Source organism: Saccostrea echinata, unplaced genomic scaffold (assembly GCF_033153115.1).
Source record: "Saccostrea echinata isolate AGI-Se365-2 ecotype Australia unplaced genomic scaffold, CSIRO_AGI_Sech_v1 ptg000057l, whole genome shotgun sequence".
Lineage (NCBI taxonomy): Eukaryota > Metazoa > Mollusca > Bivalvia > Ostreida > Ostreidae > Saccostrea > Saccostrea echinata.
In genome coordinates, this window is record NW_026889806.1 from 3288165 (window position 1) to 3306324 (window position 18160).

Here is an 18160-nt window from a genome sequence, read left to right on the forward strand (position 1 = left end):
CTCTGTTAAGTAAATCTGTAACGGAAAATTAATAAGTTATATTATTCTGCATACAATCCCAGATTTGGAAACTCGTGCACACCTAGGTAAAAGGAAAACATCATACAGGTATAAATGAGTAAAAACTCAAAATGTCAGGTACATTGCGAGTAAATGCCTGTACAACGTATATCATTCCCTATATTGGTTCCAACTCAAAACTAGTATCATTCTTGTATTTGACTGAAAATAATCTTTGAAAAATTATTAAAACTTGTTCGAATTTTATAGGCAGAAGTGTTCTTCAAATCAATTCAAAATTGCAGATTTCGAAACGGAGTCGATAAACAAATTGTGACGAATTACCACTCGGAGTGTTTGTTGTTCTGAGAGTTTTCTGCACGAGGTGTCAGGTTTAAAAGGCTACCTATCTTTAAAATGAAATTTAAAACACTGTGCACTTTCTTTCCTTGTCACTACGGGCAACCTAGCGACTCTTCCCGGTAAATGGAAGGCGCTTCTGTATGGCACCCCTGTATCCGGTGACTTAAGCGAATTCGTCATTGATCTGTGTGTTTAATCGGATGGGATTTGCAGACCCATAAAAATTCTAGTGATTTAAACATTTAAAAAACGGGTCGCTGAAGCCATCTACTATTTCATAAATTGGATATTAAAAAATCTTTATTTCAAATATAATTTATAACAAAGCTGGATATTTTAATACTTTTTGGTGAGAGCTTGTCATTTTAAAAACCACAAGAGATGGTCCAGAACCAAAGTCGATAATTGGATAATTTTACCTGGGCAGGTAAGCGGATCTTCACATTTCTGCTATGTCAAACACTATCACCTATTTTGTTATCGATAAGGAATACATCTGAAAAACGAAAAAAATTGTAAGTATAATATACTGAGGGATTTGTGGATTTAGGATCCAGCTTAAGTGTTAGGTAAGTATATTTGACAAGTGAATGAATGATTTTGATTCGATCCAAATTATATAGTTTAAAACTATATAGATTCAGACAAGCGACTCTCTCTCTCTCTCTCTCTATAAATGTATATATGTAGACATATATATAGAGAGAGAGAAAAAAAAATTAAATGCAATGTATATTATGTAGATACATATACCGAAGTTGTTAACTTGTTTAATGCAGAATTATTTCTTTCTGAAAGAAAGTGCACTTCCATGGGAGATCTGTTTTACTTAGGTAAAGGTAATGTTTTTGGTGTACATACCAATCATTGTTAGCAAGAAAACAGTAGGTTTTAATTCTTTTGTTAGCTTTGGGTTTAACTTTCAAATTAAACTTGATTTAAATGGAGCTACCAATACAACTGTATACAATACAACAGTTTTAAATTAACACTCAAGCGCGACCAACACGGACTGAACTTTGATATAAATCAAATGATCATAAATTTATCTTAACAGTAAACGTTGTGCATATACATCCACAAGTGTTAGTATAACTGCTTATACACTTCAGCACAGATTGCTTGCTTGTCGAATCAAAAATCAATGAATTAGAACGATGGAGATCGAGTTCAATTCCATGTGATCTAGAAATCTATTCCACTTCATGTTAACGATTGGTGATCAACCATGATAGGGGTCTCCTACAGCTCAGGGAAAAGCGATCGGAATTAAAAATCAATTGAACCACGCAAAAGGTTTTATTCTCCGTAATACGATTAAAAAATATATAGCAGCAATTTTCACCATTATACCAGTTTAACTTTATACAAAAAAGAACAATCTCATATTATTTGATCCAATAATCGTGATCCCTTATATAATGTAAATGTTGATCGGGTAGTTTACTTGAGGCGTTAATCCTAAATTCGATATTGGTCCGCTATAGCATATTTATTACTAAAACTATACATATGTTTGATACATTCGATTTTCTATCCGATCGACTCTGTACCGGAGTCTGATGTTTATTAACACCAAAGAAGATCAAAGAGTTTGTGGACCAACAGTTTAATTATGATCATGTTTGGCCCCAGTCCTTTGCAGAACAATTTCTACCTGACCATGAAATACGAAAATCTAGCGAGAAGCTACGAGGTGTATTTCCTCAAAATCCGAAATAATAATCAAGGATAAATTTTATCCTGTTAAAAAGGCAAATGAATCTCCACAATTACTATACTAAAGGCGAATCCTAAATAAGAAGCTATTGTTGAACAAACTAATAAATGTAAATGTAATGGGAATCGTACCGAAGTCTTCAACCAACATTTAAAAAAGTGAATACTTCCGTCCTCCTCATTTTCCACTAACTTAACTTGAGAAAGCAATGATAAAGATATGGAACTGAATTTTAAATTGAAATGATTTTGTCGAATCTTTATAACATTTATCAATTTAATTTCATAGGTCTGAAGTTTCCATGGTATACCAGATGGGCCTCTTGTAACACTGCACAAATTATAGCAAGGTACCACATCCGGTAGTGATCATGAGTTCCATGTACTACAGAGTGGACCCCCCGCGACCAAAGTCCCCCACATTTGGGATGGGAACAAGGACTGCTAAAGAGATCAAGGAAATAACGGAAAGACTGGTGAAATCCACATACGAAAGAAAGCTAGCCACCCGGGAGAATAAACAAGTAAATAACTATGAACATCTACTAGAGTCCGGGAATAGAAAACGTCTGCCGTCTGCTTGCCGAGAGAGAAACATGAGACCACCCCCAAGCCGGGAGTCTGACGGGAGGCGGTACACTGACAGAGACTTCCGGGTTCTAATGCGCCGGTTGATGAGGCCTACTATGAGTGCTAGCGCTAAGTATCAGAAACAGGACGAGGATACTGTAGATAAAATGCAGAACCTGAAGGAAGGTAAAATAGTCCGCGGCGAGAAATCCGATAGAGAAGGATCCGCTAAAAGTGTCCGCCGGATCAGCCGTCCTACGACGGCCTCCCGCGCTAAAACTTTCGAGTGCCACTTATGTTACGAACACAACAATAAGAAAGCGGACGAGGAACCGGACGCGTTCGATTATGAATACTCGGATTCTAAGGCTGTGCCTAAGGAGGAACTGGATTATATTGTTGAAAGAGTAGCAATGCCTACATGTTCCAGTGCCAAAGGTGTAAGGAAATGTGCCAAAACGCCTGTGTATATTGACGAAGTTAAAATACGGGAACAGCTACCTTTGCTAAGTGGTTTAGGGAGAAGTAAAAATGTGCAAGAAATAACGAATCGTCTTCATCAACGTCGATATAAATATACACCCATGGCAACAGAAATCTCAGTATTTTCCTAGCTGTGATACTTTACATTACATTTTATTTTTCAATTCGTTGATAATTTGCAAGTTGGTTTTAAAATGGAACCAAAGGCTTCTTTTCGCAAATTAGTGAATATTTAAAAGGTATTTGATTTCGGAGTTTCGTCTTTTAAGTAGCCATAAACTAATATTGTCCGATACATATGTAGAAATGATCAATGTGTCCATTACAAGAGAAAAGTCCTTTTTTACATATATGTGTACAAAGTATATATATTTTCTCTCTCTCTTCCCAGCTCTGTGCTGAATAAAACATTGAAAATTCGAATACAATATAATAAAATGATGTTTCTCTCTTTTTTTCACAATAGCTGAGTTATACGTACTTTTGTGAAATTGAACTCTTTGTGCTTTCACTCACAGCCATACTTTAACCTACTTAAATTCTGACAAGTTTAAAAATTGGAAATCAATTGCAAAACAGAGGTATCCAATAACACCACAGAACTTTACATATATCTGATTTTATTTCTGAACAATCACCTGGTCAAATTCAATTATTGTGTTTTACATAGTATTACCATATGAATATTGTGTGTACAGCTTCAGTAATCCTCTACAACAGATATATGTATTATTAAACTCTGTCAATCTGTGTAAGTCCTCGAACCTAATCCAAATCATAATTGTCACATTTTAAAATTCTGGAAAAAAAATTATTCTTTATGATGAGTAAGTTGTTATCAAAATTTTGAAATTTCCCATACAGCTAAATAAGGGTGCATTGGGTGGATATAAAAAAAAATGTAACAATGTCTTGGTATGCATGCACCTAACTTCAGTTCAACAAACAAGATTACTCTGTGATCAATTTTGTTATTCAAACATAAAAATAGCCTTTTTGAAAAAAGTAAACTTTGATAAAGTTACAGTGTACAATGTACATGTATTTGAGATTCCTAAGATTTTTGTGAGATTCATCTTATAATCAAACTCAAAAAAGTAAAAACTACCCATACAGCATCATGTGTTGACATTTCAAATATCAATAAAAATCAAAATTGCACCTATATTTAAAGAACTAAAATTACCCAGGCATTACATGCAATCATAAATACACAACAATAACAAAAAGACCTTCACTCAGACCTCTGTAGACAGACAATTATATGTATAATCTGTTTTCCTCTTTAATAAGGAGACTTGCACTTTCAGACAGTACTCAGATGCATAACAGTTTGTATTTTTACCTAATCTACTATATACGAGGGCTGTTCGGAAATTATAGAGACATTGTGTATATTCTTCTTTCTAATGAACGTTTTTCGGTGAAAATTTGCATATACGTTTGACAAACACTTAGAATTAATAAAAGCTAGAAATATTTTAAAAATATTTTATTTCTTCTTTTCAATGGTATATAAATGTGTCAATGGTAGGGGTACCCGCCGCAGTCACGAAATCAGATATTGAAAATTTGTGACACCAACGTTAAACCTCCCAGTGGATCCATAGCGAGAGCGAAAATAATTCAAATTATGTATATAATTTTTCGATTTAATTTTGACTTCATCTTGTGCAAGTTTGCTAGAATTTCGATCAGAAAAACGGAGATCATTAAAAATTTAGCGCGGTATAGCAATCTGATAACGACGACAAAACGGGTTTTGACGTCAAGTCGGAGCAGCGAGCATACCTAAAATTTTGTGTAGCAGTATCGAGATCTCTTGTCCAGACTAAACGACCTTGCTAAAACAAAAACAATCAAATAAAACATGTCTAAGGGTTTATTTTTTCATTGGTATATTTTTTCTCATAAATAATTCAACCAGATTAAAAACAAAAGCTTCAGATGACCATCAATTATTACGGACTAAATAATGTTGACCCGCGTTGCATAACTCGGTACTGCATGATACTGAGTCAACCTGTATATGACATTTCGTGTATATTTTACACTGGGGTAGCAACAGCACACGTTTTATTTTATTTTTTTTTTTTTTAAAGAATTATTTAAGAATTATAAAAGACAGTTTGAATTTTGGAATGTTATATGTAATGACAGAGAAAGTAGATTGAACGATTCCCGATCATTTCACAATGAGAAAATATTGGCTGACCAGGCGATAAAATGACGTAACGATGCTGCTCCAGGTCAATAGACATATGCTTGTTTATAATTTCACAGGAACCTATTCAATTACCCTATAAATTAGAAATTTTGCACAATTGTTTTATTTGTTCTTTATGAAATGTTGACGAACTTTCATGAATTTATCTCTGTCCTTTGTGGAGTAAAAGTAATTGTCTCAATAATTTTCGAACAGCCCTCGTAAATTGTTATTAGGCATTGAAAGCTGTTGGAGTTTTCTTTATTTTTTTCAAATGGTTTAATTTGCTTATTGTAAAACAGATGAACTGTATACCAGTCACAAGAAGAAATACTGTTAGTTAAAGCTTCAGGATGACAGTGATAGTCAAACATTTATGTCATCATGACATAATGCTTTAACAACAATGTTATACCCTTCTATATTTCTGACTTAATACCATACAGCATAGGAATTAAGTACTTAGTTCAAATAAACATGATGAATTGTTGCTGACGTTACAACAAAAGATAAATGAAAAAAAAGTCTATTGATAATTAGACCTATATTTTACTACAAGGAATAATATAATAGGTTAAGTAATAATACACTTATTTCATGACTATTGGGCAACAGTCAAACTGTTCTCCCTCGATAGTGGGAACACCTGGGAAACTGTTGCCTTGGCCTTGGCCTCGGGTAATCACAGTTTCTCAGGTCTTCCCCACTACAATGTACCTCCAAACAACACTTTGACTGTTTCCCTTGTACATAATCATGAAAATAATGTATAATGTTATTGAGGTAAAAATATAAAATTTGCATAATAAATTACAATATATTGCTAAATCAATGGATTTTTTGACAATGACAAAGCAAATAGTATTGACTAATTTTGAAAGGATTTCATACCTCCACAAAACAATTTGATACAACTTTGCTGAGAGACACCACTTTGTTACAATATCTAAACAAAAACCAACAAACCACAAAAAGTTACAATTTAAAAATAAAGCTCTGCACAAAAGTACGCACATAAAACAAAAAAATATGGCATCATATTATCAAATGCACTACAGTGTAATATAATATGTACATGTAAATGGCACTATGATTGTATTAAAATAAATTGTAGCAAAACAATAAATTACCAAAATTTTTAACTTCACAACTTTCTTAAATAAAAAGCACACTTTTATGATATGCTATTTACAGTGTACTGAATAATTCCTAAACATGTATTAAGGTATATCAAATATTGTAAACACATTGTACATATTTTATTTGAAAGTAAAATGATAAGACCTTTTAACATCACATTAAATTTCGAATAAGAAAATTCATAATTTTATCTCATAATGTATCTAATCTCAGGCATGCTGAAACTGATTAATATGTGTTTATATGAAAATTAGTTCCTAGTACATGGACATCTGACACCGATTACTAAACTTACTACAAAATCAAGTCTACAGGCTGTATTAAAGAAATACTTGTACTCTCTCTACAAATACACAGTATGCCTCCCATACAGTCAAATGTCAGCAATTAATGGCAAGTACAGTACAGCAATAACCAAATTTATTTGTACGGATTTTTCTCTACGTAAAATTGGTATCAAAATATGTTATTGTTCAAGAAACCTATGTCTTATTCTCTTGAGATAAGTACAATAAGAATAAAACTTCCTTATTATTCCTTTATCCTACATTTATTTAATGCTATTAATTTCACCTTTGCATTAAACTTATTTGCAATTGTTATATATAAAACAGTAGATATTTAATCTGAATCATATACATACATCCATGTATTATTAACACTATACTTTTTTTAACATCTAGACTCTCTCCAGAATTTATGATGTTTCTCTCTGAGATAAAGTAAGAGATAACGTCCACTGACCTTGACCTACACATTTGTATTAGACATATCCTTGTGTTTAGGCTCCAGTAACTTATCTGTTTCATCTTCGGCAATGTAAAACAATGGAGAATGCTTGTTATCCTTAGAATCTTTAGATAGTGACTTAGATTCCTTCTGTTTCACTGAGGTCTCCTTCTTCTCATCAGGGGGACTTCCAGCCAGAGGAGACATTTTCTTTCCATTCCTTCTGTATTTGTGTTTCCTGAAAATATGCATATACAATGTAAATCAATTTTACAAATGATTCACTCCTTTTTTACACCCAATTTAATTAAACAAAACATAGAAGGTAAAAAAAAAAACTTCAAGCATCAAGATACCATTGCTTCATCATGTTACAAATATTCAGCAATTTCATTCATACAGAATAAAATCCCCTATAAATCATATAGATTCAAATGCAAGTTGATCAAAATGGAATATCTCTAGTAAATTCTATCCAATATATGGAAAACTAACCCACTAACTGTGATTTGACAACTTTGGAATGCCACAAACAAATAATAATGAGTGTTGGTCTGGGGAAGATAAGATACATTAATTATTGTAAACCAACTCTTATTTGTGTCAAAAATTTCCAGTAATTTAGCGACCTTATTTTACTTGCAAATATTTCTTGCCCTGAACCACTTATTTAATAATTGAGCATTAATTTACCTATAACGCTTCCACAGCAGTGAAATTTAATAGTTATGTATGGATATCAAACCAAAGAATCAGAAATAAAAGTGCATCTCGTCTCAAGTTATCCTTTATTTATAGTATCTTATAAAAGTTAGACAGCATAAATAATATTCCTTTGAAAACCAAGTATACATGAGTTTCATAGTATGATAAGGTGATGAATATCACAGTAGATAGAGTGTCCAGCTAAGTAAAGGCTGTGTACTCACTTTTTCTGGGAGGAGGCCTCTAGTTTCGTCAGACTGTTGCTCGACTCATTGGCTACTATTGTTTTCCAGATCGTTGATTTGGACATTTCCTCCGAGATGTTAATATCTGGTTCTGTTGTAACTGTAATTCGCTCCACAGGTATATTGATAACATTACCACTGATCAAGGGCACCTGCACTGTACCAGAACTGTTCAGCACCTGAGAGCCTCTATGAGCCTGTTAACATCAAATTTTATATTCAAAACATCCACTTAATGCTGACTATTTTACATTATTGTTGCAATTAATGTACATTGATTAAAAAAAATAAACATACTGGTGAAGTGAACAAAACTTCAATTTAATTTCACAAAATAATTTTTTTGAGATATTACTGGTTTTTGTTATTTCATGATACTGAAAACCAAGAACGACAACTCTTGCCACTCTAAGTACCACTGAGTTACCAGGCATTACCTCCTCTTTGTCCTGACGTTTTAGTTCATCCTCTTTGGCTCGTTTATTGACTTCAGGCATAATGTCATCCAGCCATTTTAATTCTTCCTGAGTAAAAATTCTGTCTAAACCCTTGCGGATAAAACACATACCAAGCACCTGAAATTGTCAAGGAAGCATTCCAGATGTACACTCCAAGTTTTGGGATAATGAAAAAAGACAAACAATATAAGCTTAAAAACTTGGACTTTGTTCAGTTGTTATAAATGATGACAATAATAATGCAGCTGAATATAACGTTCTAAAAAGTTTTCACTAATTTACAAGTTCTGATGATCCAAAAAATGCCCATAATAGAATCCTCTCTGAAACGTACCATGATTGGGAAAGCAATGGATGTTTTCTTGATGCTTTTGATGATCCAGAGCACGATGAGACAGAGGACTTGTATGAGGGTGAAGAGATGGACCCTCCTAGTTGGTACATGTCGGAGGTAGGTGTAGTCTGGCTGGTACTTCTGGGGCATGAACCAGATACTGATTCGGTTCACAATCTGCATTCCGTGTAAAGAAGACACACCCATGTAGAGGAATACACCATATAAAACTGGCATAGGGATGTACTGAAAAAAAAGAAATGTAGACATTCTTATCTTCCACATTCTTTCAATGTGTGCCAAAAAATATTGATAATTATTCTAATTCTAGATCTTGTAAAAAAATGTAAAATTTCCTCTTACAAATTAATTTTAGAAAATGTAGAATTTATGTAAGTATTAAAATGAACATGAGGAGACATTATCTGTAGTAAATGAATATACACATACTTTGAGAACTTCTGTCAGTAGTACCGATGCTCCAATCATGACACTGATGGCTATCCCAGTTCCTCTTTGTTCCCTGGAAAAAATATCTTTTACTTTATCCTTATTTCAATATACAATCAAACCTCGTTATCTCAAACTCAATGGGACCGAGAAAAAACTTTGAGATATCTGAGAGTTTGAGATATCGAGGTAAAATACTTGAGAAATACATGGATAGGACTTCCCAATCACTTCGACATATCCATGGTATTCAAGATATCCGTGTTTGAGATATAGAAGTTAAACTGTAGTTGAGATTATTTTGTGCCATACATGCACAAACTCAATTGTGAAGAAGCTTTCCCCTGGGGCTAGATACAGACTTACCAGACCCCTAAGAACTTGGGACTCTCCCCAGGAGCTGAACACTCTGATTCCCTCTTCAATGACATCACATGTGTAATGGATAGGACCGTCTCTGTGACGTACCATGGTAACCCCAGAATGGAGCAGACCACCACCAGAGTAGCCACCAAAAACAAGTCTAAGTGGTATCCATGTCCCTTCTACAAAATGGTAAGAGATTATAGAGGTATGAAATAAATGGTATGTGTATTTCAACTTTCCTTGATTTTTCTTAATTTTTGCTTTGAAGAGCTTTCAAGATAAGTACACATTTTCATTTAATTTCAACAGAATATTAGAAACTTCCTTTAATTATGTGTGTGTTGTTCCTAAGAACATAAATCAATGTTTGACAGACTTAAAAAATTAATCAATATCCTTTAAGACTTTCTTAAACTTTTAAAAGACAAAACACTAATTCATGAAAAGACACAAATAATAGAGAAATGTACCTTGCATCTTACTGCTTACCTTTGACATTTATGTTTAATTTTGGAGACTTACCACTAATCATAGTGACTACTACTAACCATAGAGACTTTCCCTTGATTATAGAGAACTTCCATTAACCATAGAGATTTAACACTAGCCATAGAGATTTACCAATAACCATAAAAACTTATCTCTAACCAAGGAGATTTACAACTAGCCATAGAGACTTACCATTAATGATGGAGACTTTACACTAACCATAGAGATTTACTACTAACCATAGAGACTAACCATTAACCATAGAGACTTAACACTAACCATAGAGATTTACTACTAACCACAGAGACTTACCACTGACCATAGAGACTTACCATTAACCATGCAAACCTACCATTAACCATAGAGACTTGCCATTAACAATAGAGACTTAATAATAATCAAAGAGATTTACCATTAACCATAGAGACTTAACACTAACCATAGAGACTTAACACTAACCCTAGAGACTTAACACTAACCCTAGAGACTAACCATTAACCATAGAAACTTACCATTAACCATAGAGACTTGCCATTAACCATAGAGACTTAACACTAACCATCGAGACTTACCATTAATGATAGAGACTTAACACTAATCATAGAGATTTACCACTGACCATAGAGACTTAACACTGACCATAGAGACTTAACACTAGCCATAGAGACTTATCTCTAACCATAGAGACTTATCATAAACTATAGAGACTTACCATAAACCATAGAGACTTACCATTGACTATAAAGACTTACCATTAACCATAGAGACTTAACATTATCCATAGAGATTTACCACTGACCACAGAGTCTTAACACTAACCATAGAGACTTACCATTAACCATAGATACTTACACCTAACCACAGTAACCTACCACTAACCAAAGAGACTAACCACTTACCATAGAGACTAACCATTTATCACAGAGCCTAACCACTAACCATAGCAACCTTCTATAAATTATGGATATATACTTCTAAACAGAGGGACTTTCTACATACAACTAATCACAGACACATCTACTTATCATGTGGACTTACCAATAACCATTTAAAATTGCATAATTATTTATACTCATCACTGACCAGGAAAGCTTACCACTATCCTTAGAGATTTATCAGTACCCAGAAGTCTTATCAATTATCTCTGATAACTTTGGAGACTTCGTGGAATACTCAACTTGATGACTTAGGTGTGTCATTTACCTGGAAGACTTAAAGACCATCTCCCTTAGAGAGTTACTTGTACCACTAATCTGGAATACCTACATGTACATGCACCACTTACCTTGGAGACTTGCACGTACCGCTTTCCTTGGAGACTTACCACTAACTTGTTTTCCTTTCTGTTGATAATGACAAGTGTGATTTGTTGGTCCATGAACAACAGTATTGTGGCCAACAGAGCAGGAATTATGGCAGCAAAGGCCAGCCACCATGGATTGTGTTCAACTGGATCCACGATCCAGGATCTTTTTGCATCTGTAGGCTTAAAGCAAAGAGCAGCTATTTAATATTTCAACAGAAAATCAATTCAATGCATGTACATGTATGTTATCTCTTTCCCTGTGAGAATTTTCATTCATGCTGAGATATCACTACTGTAGTTTGAGGTGACATGCCAAATTTAGGCCTCATGCCAGTGTTTAAAGGGTTTGGATTACATTGGTGACAGCTATAACATAAGGCCTTGTTTTTATTTGAAAGCTCCATAGCTGGTTTTTAAGTATTGTGTGAGTTACTGGTGTGTAAATCACACAGACTTGTCACGTAGGCATATCTTTCATGAAGCACACTAAAGTCTGTGTGATTTTCACATCAATAATCCACACCAAACTTAAAAACATTCCTTACATTTACACTGTACATGTTTAAAAGCACCAAAGATATACTCAATGTTTCAATTTCTCGCTGCCCTATATTGTTAATACCCTTTATAAACATCTCTGTTGCCTCATTGTGACGTCACTTTAGTGCGAGTTTTTCCGTCTATATTTCTACCCGTGAGTATATACAGGAAAATGGCTTTCAAATCAAGTACATAGCTGTTTATGTAGAAATAACAGTAAATATGAATATTTTCTAGTACTGAACATTTAGCAATGGAAGGGGTAGCTTCTTATTTACAAATCAGCCAGAATTGAACTGCAATCTTCTGCATATGAGAGACACAGTTTACCAGCTGAATTCCAGTACCACTGTAAATTGATGCAGGGATTTGCTGTCTAGTGATTATAGATTTCAATTTCAAATCATTATCCAAAAAGCTTTATCCCATTTAGTTCACCTCCTGAGATTTTACAGTGAAATAACTTACCCTGAATTCTGATGGTACTCTTAGTTTTGGAGTGTGGACTGCAAATATTATGTCAACAACTACCATAATGACAATCGCAATGATTACACAAAAATCACTCAGGAATTGCTTCACCTACAAAGAATCATACATAGAGGTTATTATTTTTGATTGATAGTCAAGAGAATACAGTGAATTATTTTCTGCTACTATTAATCTATCATCTGGAGAGGTCTTAAATCAGTATCAATACTCAAAGGAATTTTTTTAAGATTAATCATTTCATACTCAAGAATACTCCCTAATGAAATTCTAAGAAAAAAAGTACACAACAGAGGACATAATGTGTTGCAAGTATCAAATTATATTTACTAATCAGTTGTTATAAATTACTGGTATACTGGTACTTTACATGAGCATAAAATAGTTAATAAACAGTATGTAATTTGAAGATACTTAAATGCATGAACACTAACCATATTAGGAAACAGTGGCTTTGTTTTCATTCCTTTTAAAGCCATGGCAATGGCAAATGTTCCCGCGAACAATATCACAGACATAAAGAATACTTCGGGCTCCCGCGTGTGTACATCCACAGGAGAAGACGTCCAATTTCCTCCATCTATAACACAGTCTCGTAGACTTTTACTCGACCATTCATCTGTATCATTCTCTGTGTAATTCCTCGTCCATACATTTGTAGTATTAAAAGTCTGGTTGTTACGGGAGTACGGAGAAACACAGAAACTGCTACATTCCTCTTCTGGTGGCAAATCAGGAAAATGAATAGGATGCTCCTTCATCACATGGAATAACTTTTCAAACGCTTCAACGACAAAGATAAGGGAAATCAGAAGTGCAAAGCCTTCTTCTGTAAAGCGTGTCACATACTGCACAAGTGCAGATAGGTCAAATACCACAATGAATAGCAAAATGGCTGCAATCCACATCCCAATCCAGAAACGGAATTCTAAATAGTTCCAACCATTCTCACTAAAAAACATCAAAACTCGCAATATCAAGATATGAAATGTACTTAAATCTAATATTTCATAAAAGTGAATTTTTTTAATGCTATGATTATTAAGAACATCAATTTTACATGCCTGCACAGGTCATAGAGAATTTTTTCAAACACCAGCACAGGTCCCGTAAATCCCAATATGGCCAATGGCTGAGCCGCAGTCAAAGCATATATAACTCCACACAAAGCTGCAGCAAATATACTCTCCAGTGCCCCCTGTCAAAAACAGAACCTTGTAAACTCTCTTATCTACTGTAAATTAACACTGGGTATTATATAACTTTAAAGTTATCTTAAAGTATCTTGTAAATAACTGTAAAGCAAATATTTATTGTCATTAAACCATCTGTATACTAAAATCCTAAAATGATCTACACAATAAAAGAATGAATGCATGTGGGAAACTAAATAGTTATTTTTCTTCAGAACTTAATTACCATTTGATTATCGGTTTCATCTGCTAAAAATGTTCCAAATGTGATGATTGGTGTCAAACTGGCAAAGTACAGAAAGACAAAGGAGGCGAAACACTGTACATGGAAAGAGTCTTGGAGGTCGGAGAGGTACCAGGGGAGCCTCCTTCTGATGTCATCAAACAGACCTCCACACAACCTGTCATGTGAAAACATACAGGGCATTATCAAACACATTCTTTCCAGTTTCATGAACACAAAGATCCAGTCTTTATAAGATTAGGTAATTTTCTTATCAAATGAGTCTGTATTCACAAAAAAAATGCATCTACAATCTTGTAAATGTAAATTTCGAATAACAATCCTGTTGTTTTTTTTCAGAATGTTAGGCTTCCCTTTTAAGGTAAACATATTCTTTTAAAAAAATCTGCTTTTTGGGTATCCTTATGTAGCAATTAAATGAGAAATGTCATCCAATCAATCAATGAAGTCTGAACAAAGCATATCTAAAATACTGCATCAGATTAGCAAGTTTGATTTGTATGTCACTTATGATAAGCTGGAGTTGAAATACCAGTGCAGGAAACTTCCCATTTTCATGTCACTCAGTATTAGTGTAAAATGCAGGTTGTTGCAGCAACTAGAGAACAATTCAGACTCAACATCATAACTACACTACTTGTGCAAAGCTTGTTTTGGTTATGTTTGAAGGAGACCTATATTCTGTCCTTTACCACAGTCACTAAATATAGGGAAAATACAGTTCTATGCTAACATAAGACTACCAAGAGTCCTCAGATACACCTCATGCAAACTTGATATATACAGCACTTCTAGTAGGCTTGAAAATGCTGTCCTTGCAGATCTAATTACATAAATACAGGTAGAAAGATGCATGCACATTGTTTCCAGCAGACACCTAAACTACTTCAAGTCAGGGGATATAATTTTACTAATAAGAGGTCGTATCAAGTGTACAGCATGGTCACATTTTCAGGGCACACCTTCCTGTTCTCCTCAGACTTGGGTCCTCATGTCCTGGTTCCTCTATATCAAATTCCACTGCTTTACCATTAGGAAGAGGAGTGGTGCCATCAAAGTTCTTACGGTTCACCTGTGAGGGGATTTTTTTAGGGGGTTCAATCCTGATACTAGGGTCCCACTCTCCAGGGGGGAGAACTGTGACTTGATCCAGAAACTCATCAATCCCAGCCAACAGGTCATCTCTGTTCCTGGCATGGTACGCCACGTCATGGAACACCTGCGACAGAATAAAACTGTTCACAACTCATCATGCTCCCTAAATATTTTGAAATATTGCCTCTAACTTAGTGGATTTTGTATGGCTTTTACTCTCAAAATATTTTGGAACTAGAAATTTCAAGGACACATGATTTGTTCCACATACATACCTCATCTGACATGAGTGTGGCAATAGCTCTTCCTATCTCATGGTATTTACTCTGATTTCCCATGGGTCCTAGCATGATAAAAACAAACTTGGTGGGGACTGGCACCTCTGTAAGGTCAGGCATGAAGAAGGGGTGGAGAAGCCTGACAAAGGCCACTATTGGGTAGGTCAGAAAATCCACCTCACCAACCAGAATGTTGGCAGCCTCTGCGCCTGGGGGAATCTTCTTCATAAAATGCAAATTCTACTGGCAGAGAAAAAAAAAGAATTGTTTTAATGCGAGTTTCAGTTAAAATATTTGCTGATGTCATTTTCACTTGCAAACAAATGACATGATGAAGTTCTCTACCTTTGTTTGTTTTTCACGCTGTAGGTCAGCTGCACTGGCACTACTAGCCAGAGAGCCAGCATATGTAGGGTGTGCATCTAATCTGGTTTTGGGTTTCTCCTGGGACAAAAAGTGATGGAAATTTGGGGTACTTTTAGCAGACAGTAGTTGATCATTTTTAATGGATAAATCTCTTTCATCACCTGAAAAAATAATAATTTTTTTTTAGAAAATAAAGAAACTGTTGAATTAATGTACAACCTAAAACACATTTCTACAAAAAATGTATGTCATTTAACTTTTCATCTACTAGATATTCTAATCATGTTACCTATATTCCCTAGAGCTTTAGATACAGAGCCTTTCTTTCCAATGTCAGCAAATGACCTGATGCTGGGAAGCTGGAGTTTGCTCCCTCCATTTTCTGTACCTCTTTTTTGATTCTGATGTCGATGGCGAAGCAGCAGAATTTCCCTGACTCTGTCTTTTAGAGGTTCTTCCAGCTGTTTAGCTGCCACAGCTTTATCTATAACCAGTTCTGTACAACACAAAGAAAGACAACTCTTCCATTATTGCTTGAAAGTTGAAATGCAAAAGAGATTCATAGAGAAGTTCTTCAAAACCTCAAAACATAAGTTCCCTGCCTTCAAAATAGGGAAGTTTGTTAATTATAAAGTTTCCTTAGTTTTAGAATATATTTACAGTGCATTTATATGTTTAGTGTTTTAATTCACCTGAATTTATTTCCCCATTATCAGTAAATGCTTTGTAAATGATATGTGTGGAGATTTTCTTCTTCCTTAAAAAAACTGGATTCAAAGTTTCAAATTCAAACTGGCCCTACCTACTAGAGAAGTGAGGTCAAAAGCCTCCACATCAAACATCACAGTTCCATTGAGGATGTTACACCTCAGTTCAAACAGAGAGTGGAGGGACAAGGTGGCTACATGTGGCTTGGACCACCTCTCTCCACCTTCTTCCACATCTTCTTCAAACTTAATCCACCTAAAATAGAGGAGAACAAAGAGAAAACTTCAGTGGGTTTTATATCAAACATCACAGTTCTATTGAGGATGTTCCAAATTTGATGCACCAAAGCTACATGAAATGTTCACTTCATTCTTTTTTTATATATAAAGTTTCTGGAAAATATTTGAATATTAAAACAAACAAATTTTGAAGAATTTCACTTACAAGGGTAAAAATTCTTCAAGTCTTGCGTTTTAAATATACATTTGTTTGGAAAATTAACTTGCCCTGTAAGTTTCAGTGCAATATCATTCTGATCAGTCATCACACACAAAGTCATACTGAATACAGTAAAACAGGCTTATAACAAAGTACCAGGAACGGATAATTTGCTTCATTGTAAACATAATTCATTATATCTGTTTAAATATTAATTTGTTGAATAAGTTGACAATATATTTTAAAGCCTCAAGGAATGAAATTCACTTTGCTGTATGCATCAATTCATTATAAGTGTGGTTGCCATAAGCGTGTTTTACTGTACCTTAATTCCTTCATCATTCTGAAATCAATCTTATAATGTTGTTAAAGAAATGATATCATTTTTAGAGTTTCATTGAGATATGATATAAAGTTGGTCACATGATCAAATCCTATAATGCCCGAAGGGTGTTATATATATTTAAAACAAACCTAGCGGACTCCTTCCACTCCATTTGATCTCCATTATAGAAGAGTTCCTCCATCTCACAGAACAAATCATGGGCCTTGTGTTCTTCATCCTCATCCTCCCCCAACAAGAACTGGACCCGCTGGGCCGGGTGGGTGATTTCTAAAAAATTATAGTCAATTGTTAAAACTCACAGTCTATCGAGTTATTGACTGAATTAAAGATGTCATTATTAACATTGCAGGAGAAAACTATACTTTGTAGGGTTTCCGTAATACTTTTTAAAGGTCACCTCATGTATGCATGCTCTCTGCCTAATTAAAGGAGTATTTTTTCTTATGAATTAACATTAAGAAGATGAGGCCCTCCCTTAGGGGAGTTAAATTATAGCTTAATTATTTTCTTGATTTTTGGAGAGTCTTCAAAAGTGATGACAATTGTTTTGTAAAAGTGAGATATCATACTGACTAGTTCTCTATTTAGAAACTAGAGTTTTAGAAGAATATTTACCACAAGGAATAATATGTGAAAGCTAGGCTATCAAGAAGCCATGGAGTTTATTTACAGTAAAATCACTGATGTTCCAGCTTCCATGCCAAAAGGGCAATACTGACAAATAAATTGGCAGGAACAAAGGTTTCTTCTTAAGGCTCTCATTAATCAATAGTTCTTTTTCCTCCGAGAATCTATTTTGAAATGGATGGCTTTTAAGTAGCAATATTCTTTCAGCAACTTTCTAAGGTCTCCTTAAATTAAACATTCCCCAATCATTCTAGCAATTAATAATTATAAATG

General features: G+C 34.4%; 2 protein-coding genes and 1 long non-coding RNA gene across 3 annotated transcripts in view; 1 reads left to right on the plus strand and 2 right to left on the minus strand.

Annotated features, from left to right (window-relative positions):
* Nucleotides 1-419: 419 nt before the first annotated feature.
* LOC133174346 (uncharacterized) lies at nt 420-3547 on the plus strand. Its single transcript, XM_061309457.1, has 2 exons — nt 420-790; nt 2372-3547. The coding sequence occupies exon 2, from the start codon at nt 2454-2456 to the stop codon at nt 3264-3266; it is 813 nt and encodes a 270-aa protein (XP_061165441.1). The 5' UTR covers nt 420-790; nt 2372-2453; the 3' UTR covers nt 3267-3547.
* Nucleotides 3548-3738: 191 nt separating this feature from the next.
* Nucleotides 3739-6393, minus strand: LOC133174350 (uncharacterized). The gene is made up of 2 exons (XR_009719124.1): nt 5556-6393; nt 3739-4485 (listed from the first exon to the last, which is right to left on the minus strand). It is a non-coding gene; the product is annotated as an uncharacterized LOC133174350 (long non-coding RNA).
* A 153-nt stretch (nt 6394-6546) lies between these two features.
* LOC133174339 (sodium bicarbonate cotransporter 3-like) overlaps nt 6547-18160 on the minus strand; it is a 196307-nt gene continuing 184693 nt past the window's right edge. The window contains exons 5-21 of the mRNA XM_061309450.1: nt 17389-17527; nt 16571-16731; nt 16058-16264; nt 15748-15929; nt 15400-15642; nt 14992-15248; nt 14012-14186; nt 13653-13790; nt 13027-13539; nt 12572-12685; nt 11582-11743; nt 9769-9947; nt 9403-9475; nt 8953-9198; nt 8598-8735; nt 8140-8357; nt 6547-7448 (exon numbers count right to left, since the gene is read on the minus strand). Of these exons, the coding sequence (XP_061165434.1) occupies nt 7232-7448; nt 8140-8357; nt 8598-8735; nt 8953-9198; nt 9403-9475; nt 9769-9947; nt 11582-11743; nt 12572-12685; nt 13027-13539; nt 13653-13790; nt 14012-14186; nt 14992-15248; nt 15400-15642; nt 15748-15929; nt 16058-16264; nt 16571-16731; nt 17389-17527 (3362 nt within the window). The 3' untranslated portion in view covers nt 6547-7231. The remainder of the gene's footprint in view (nt 7449-8139; nt 8358-8597; nt 8736-8952; nt 9199-9402; nt 9476-9768; nt 9948-11581; nt 11744-12571; nt 12686-13026; nt 13540-13652; nt 13791-14011; nt 14187-14991; nt 15249-15399; nt 15643-15747; nt 15930-16057; nt 16265-16570; nt 16732-17388; nt 17528-18160) is intronic.

Excerpts from the sequence above, each read along its gene's own strand:
- LOC133174346 (XM_061309457.1), top strand. The coding sequence starts at position 2,454 with ATGAGTTCCATGTACTACAGAGTGGACCCCCCGCGACCAAAGTCCCCC.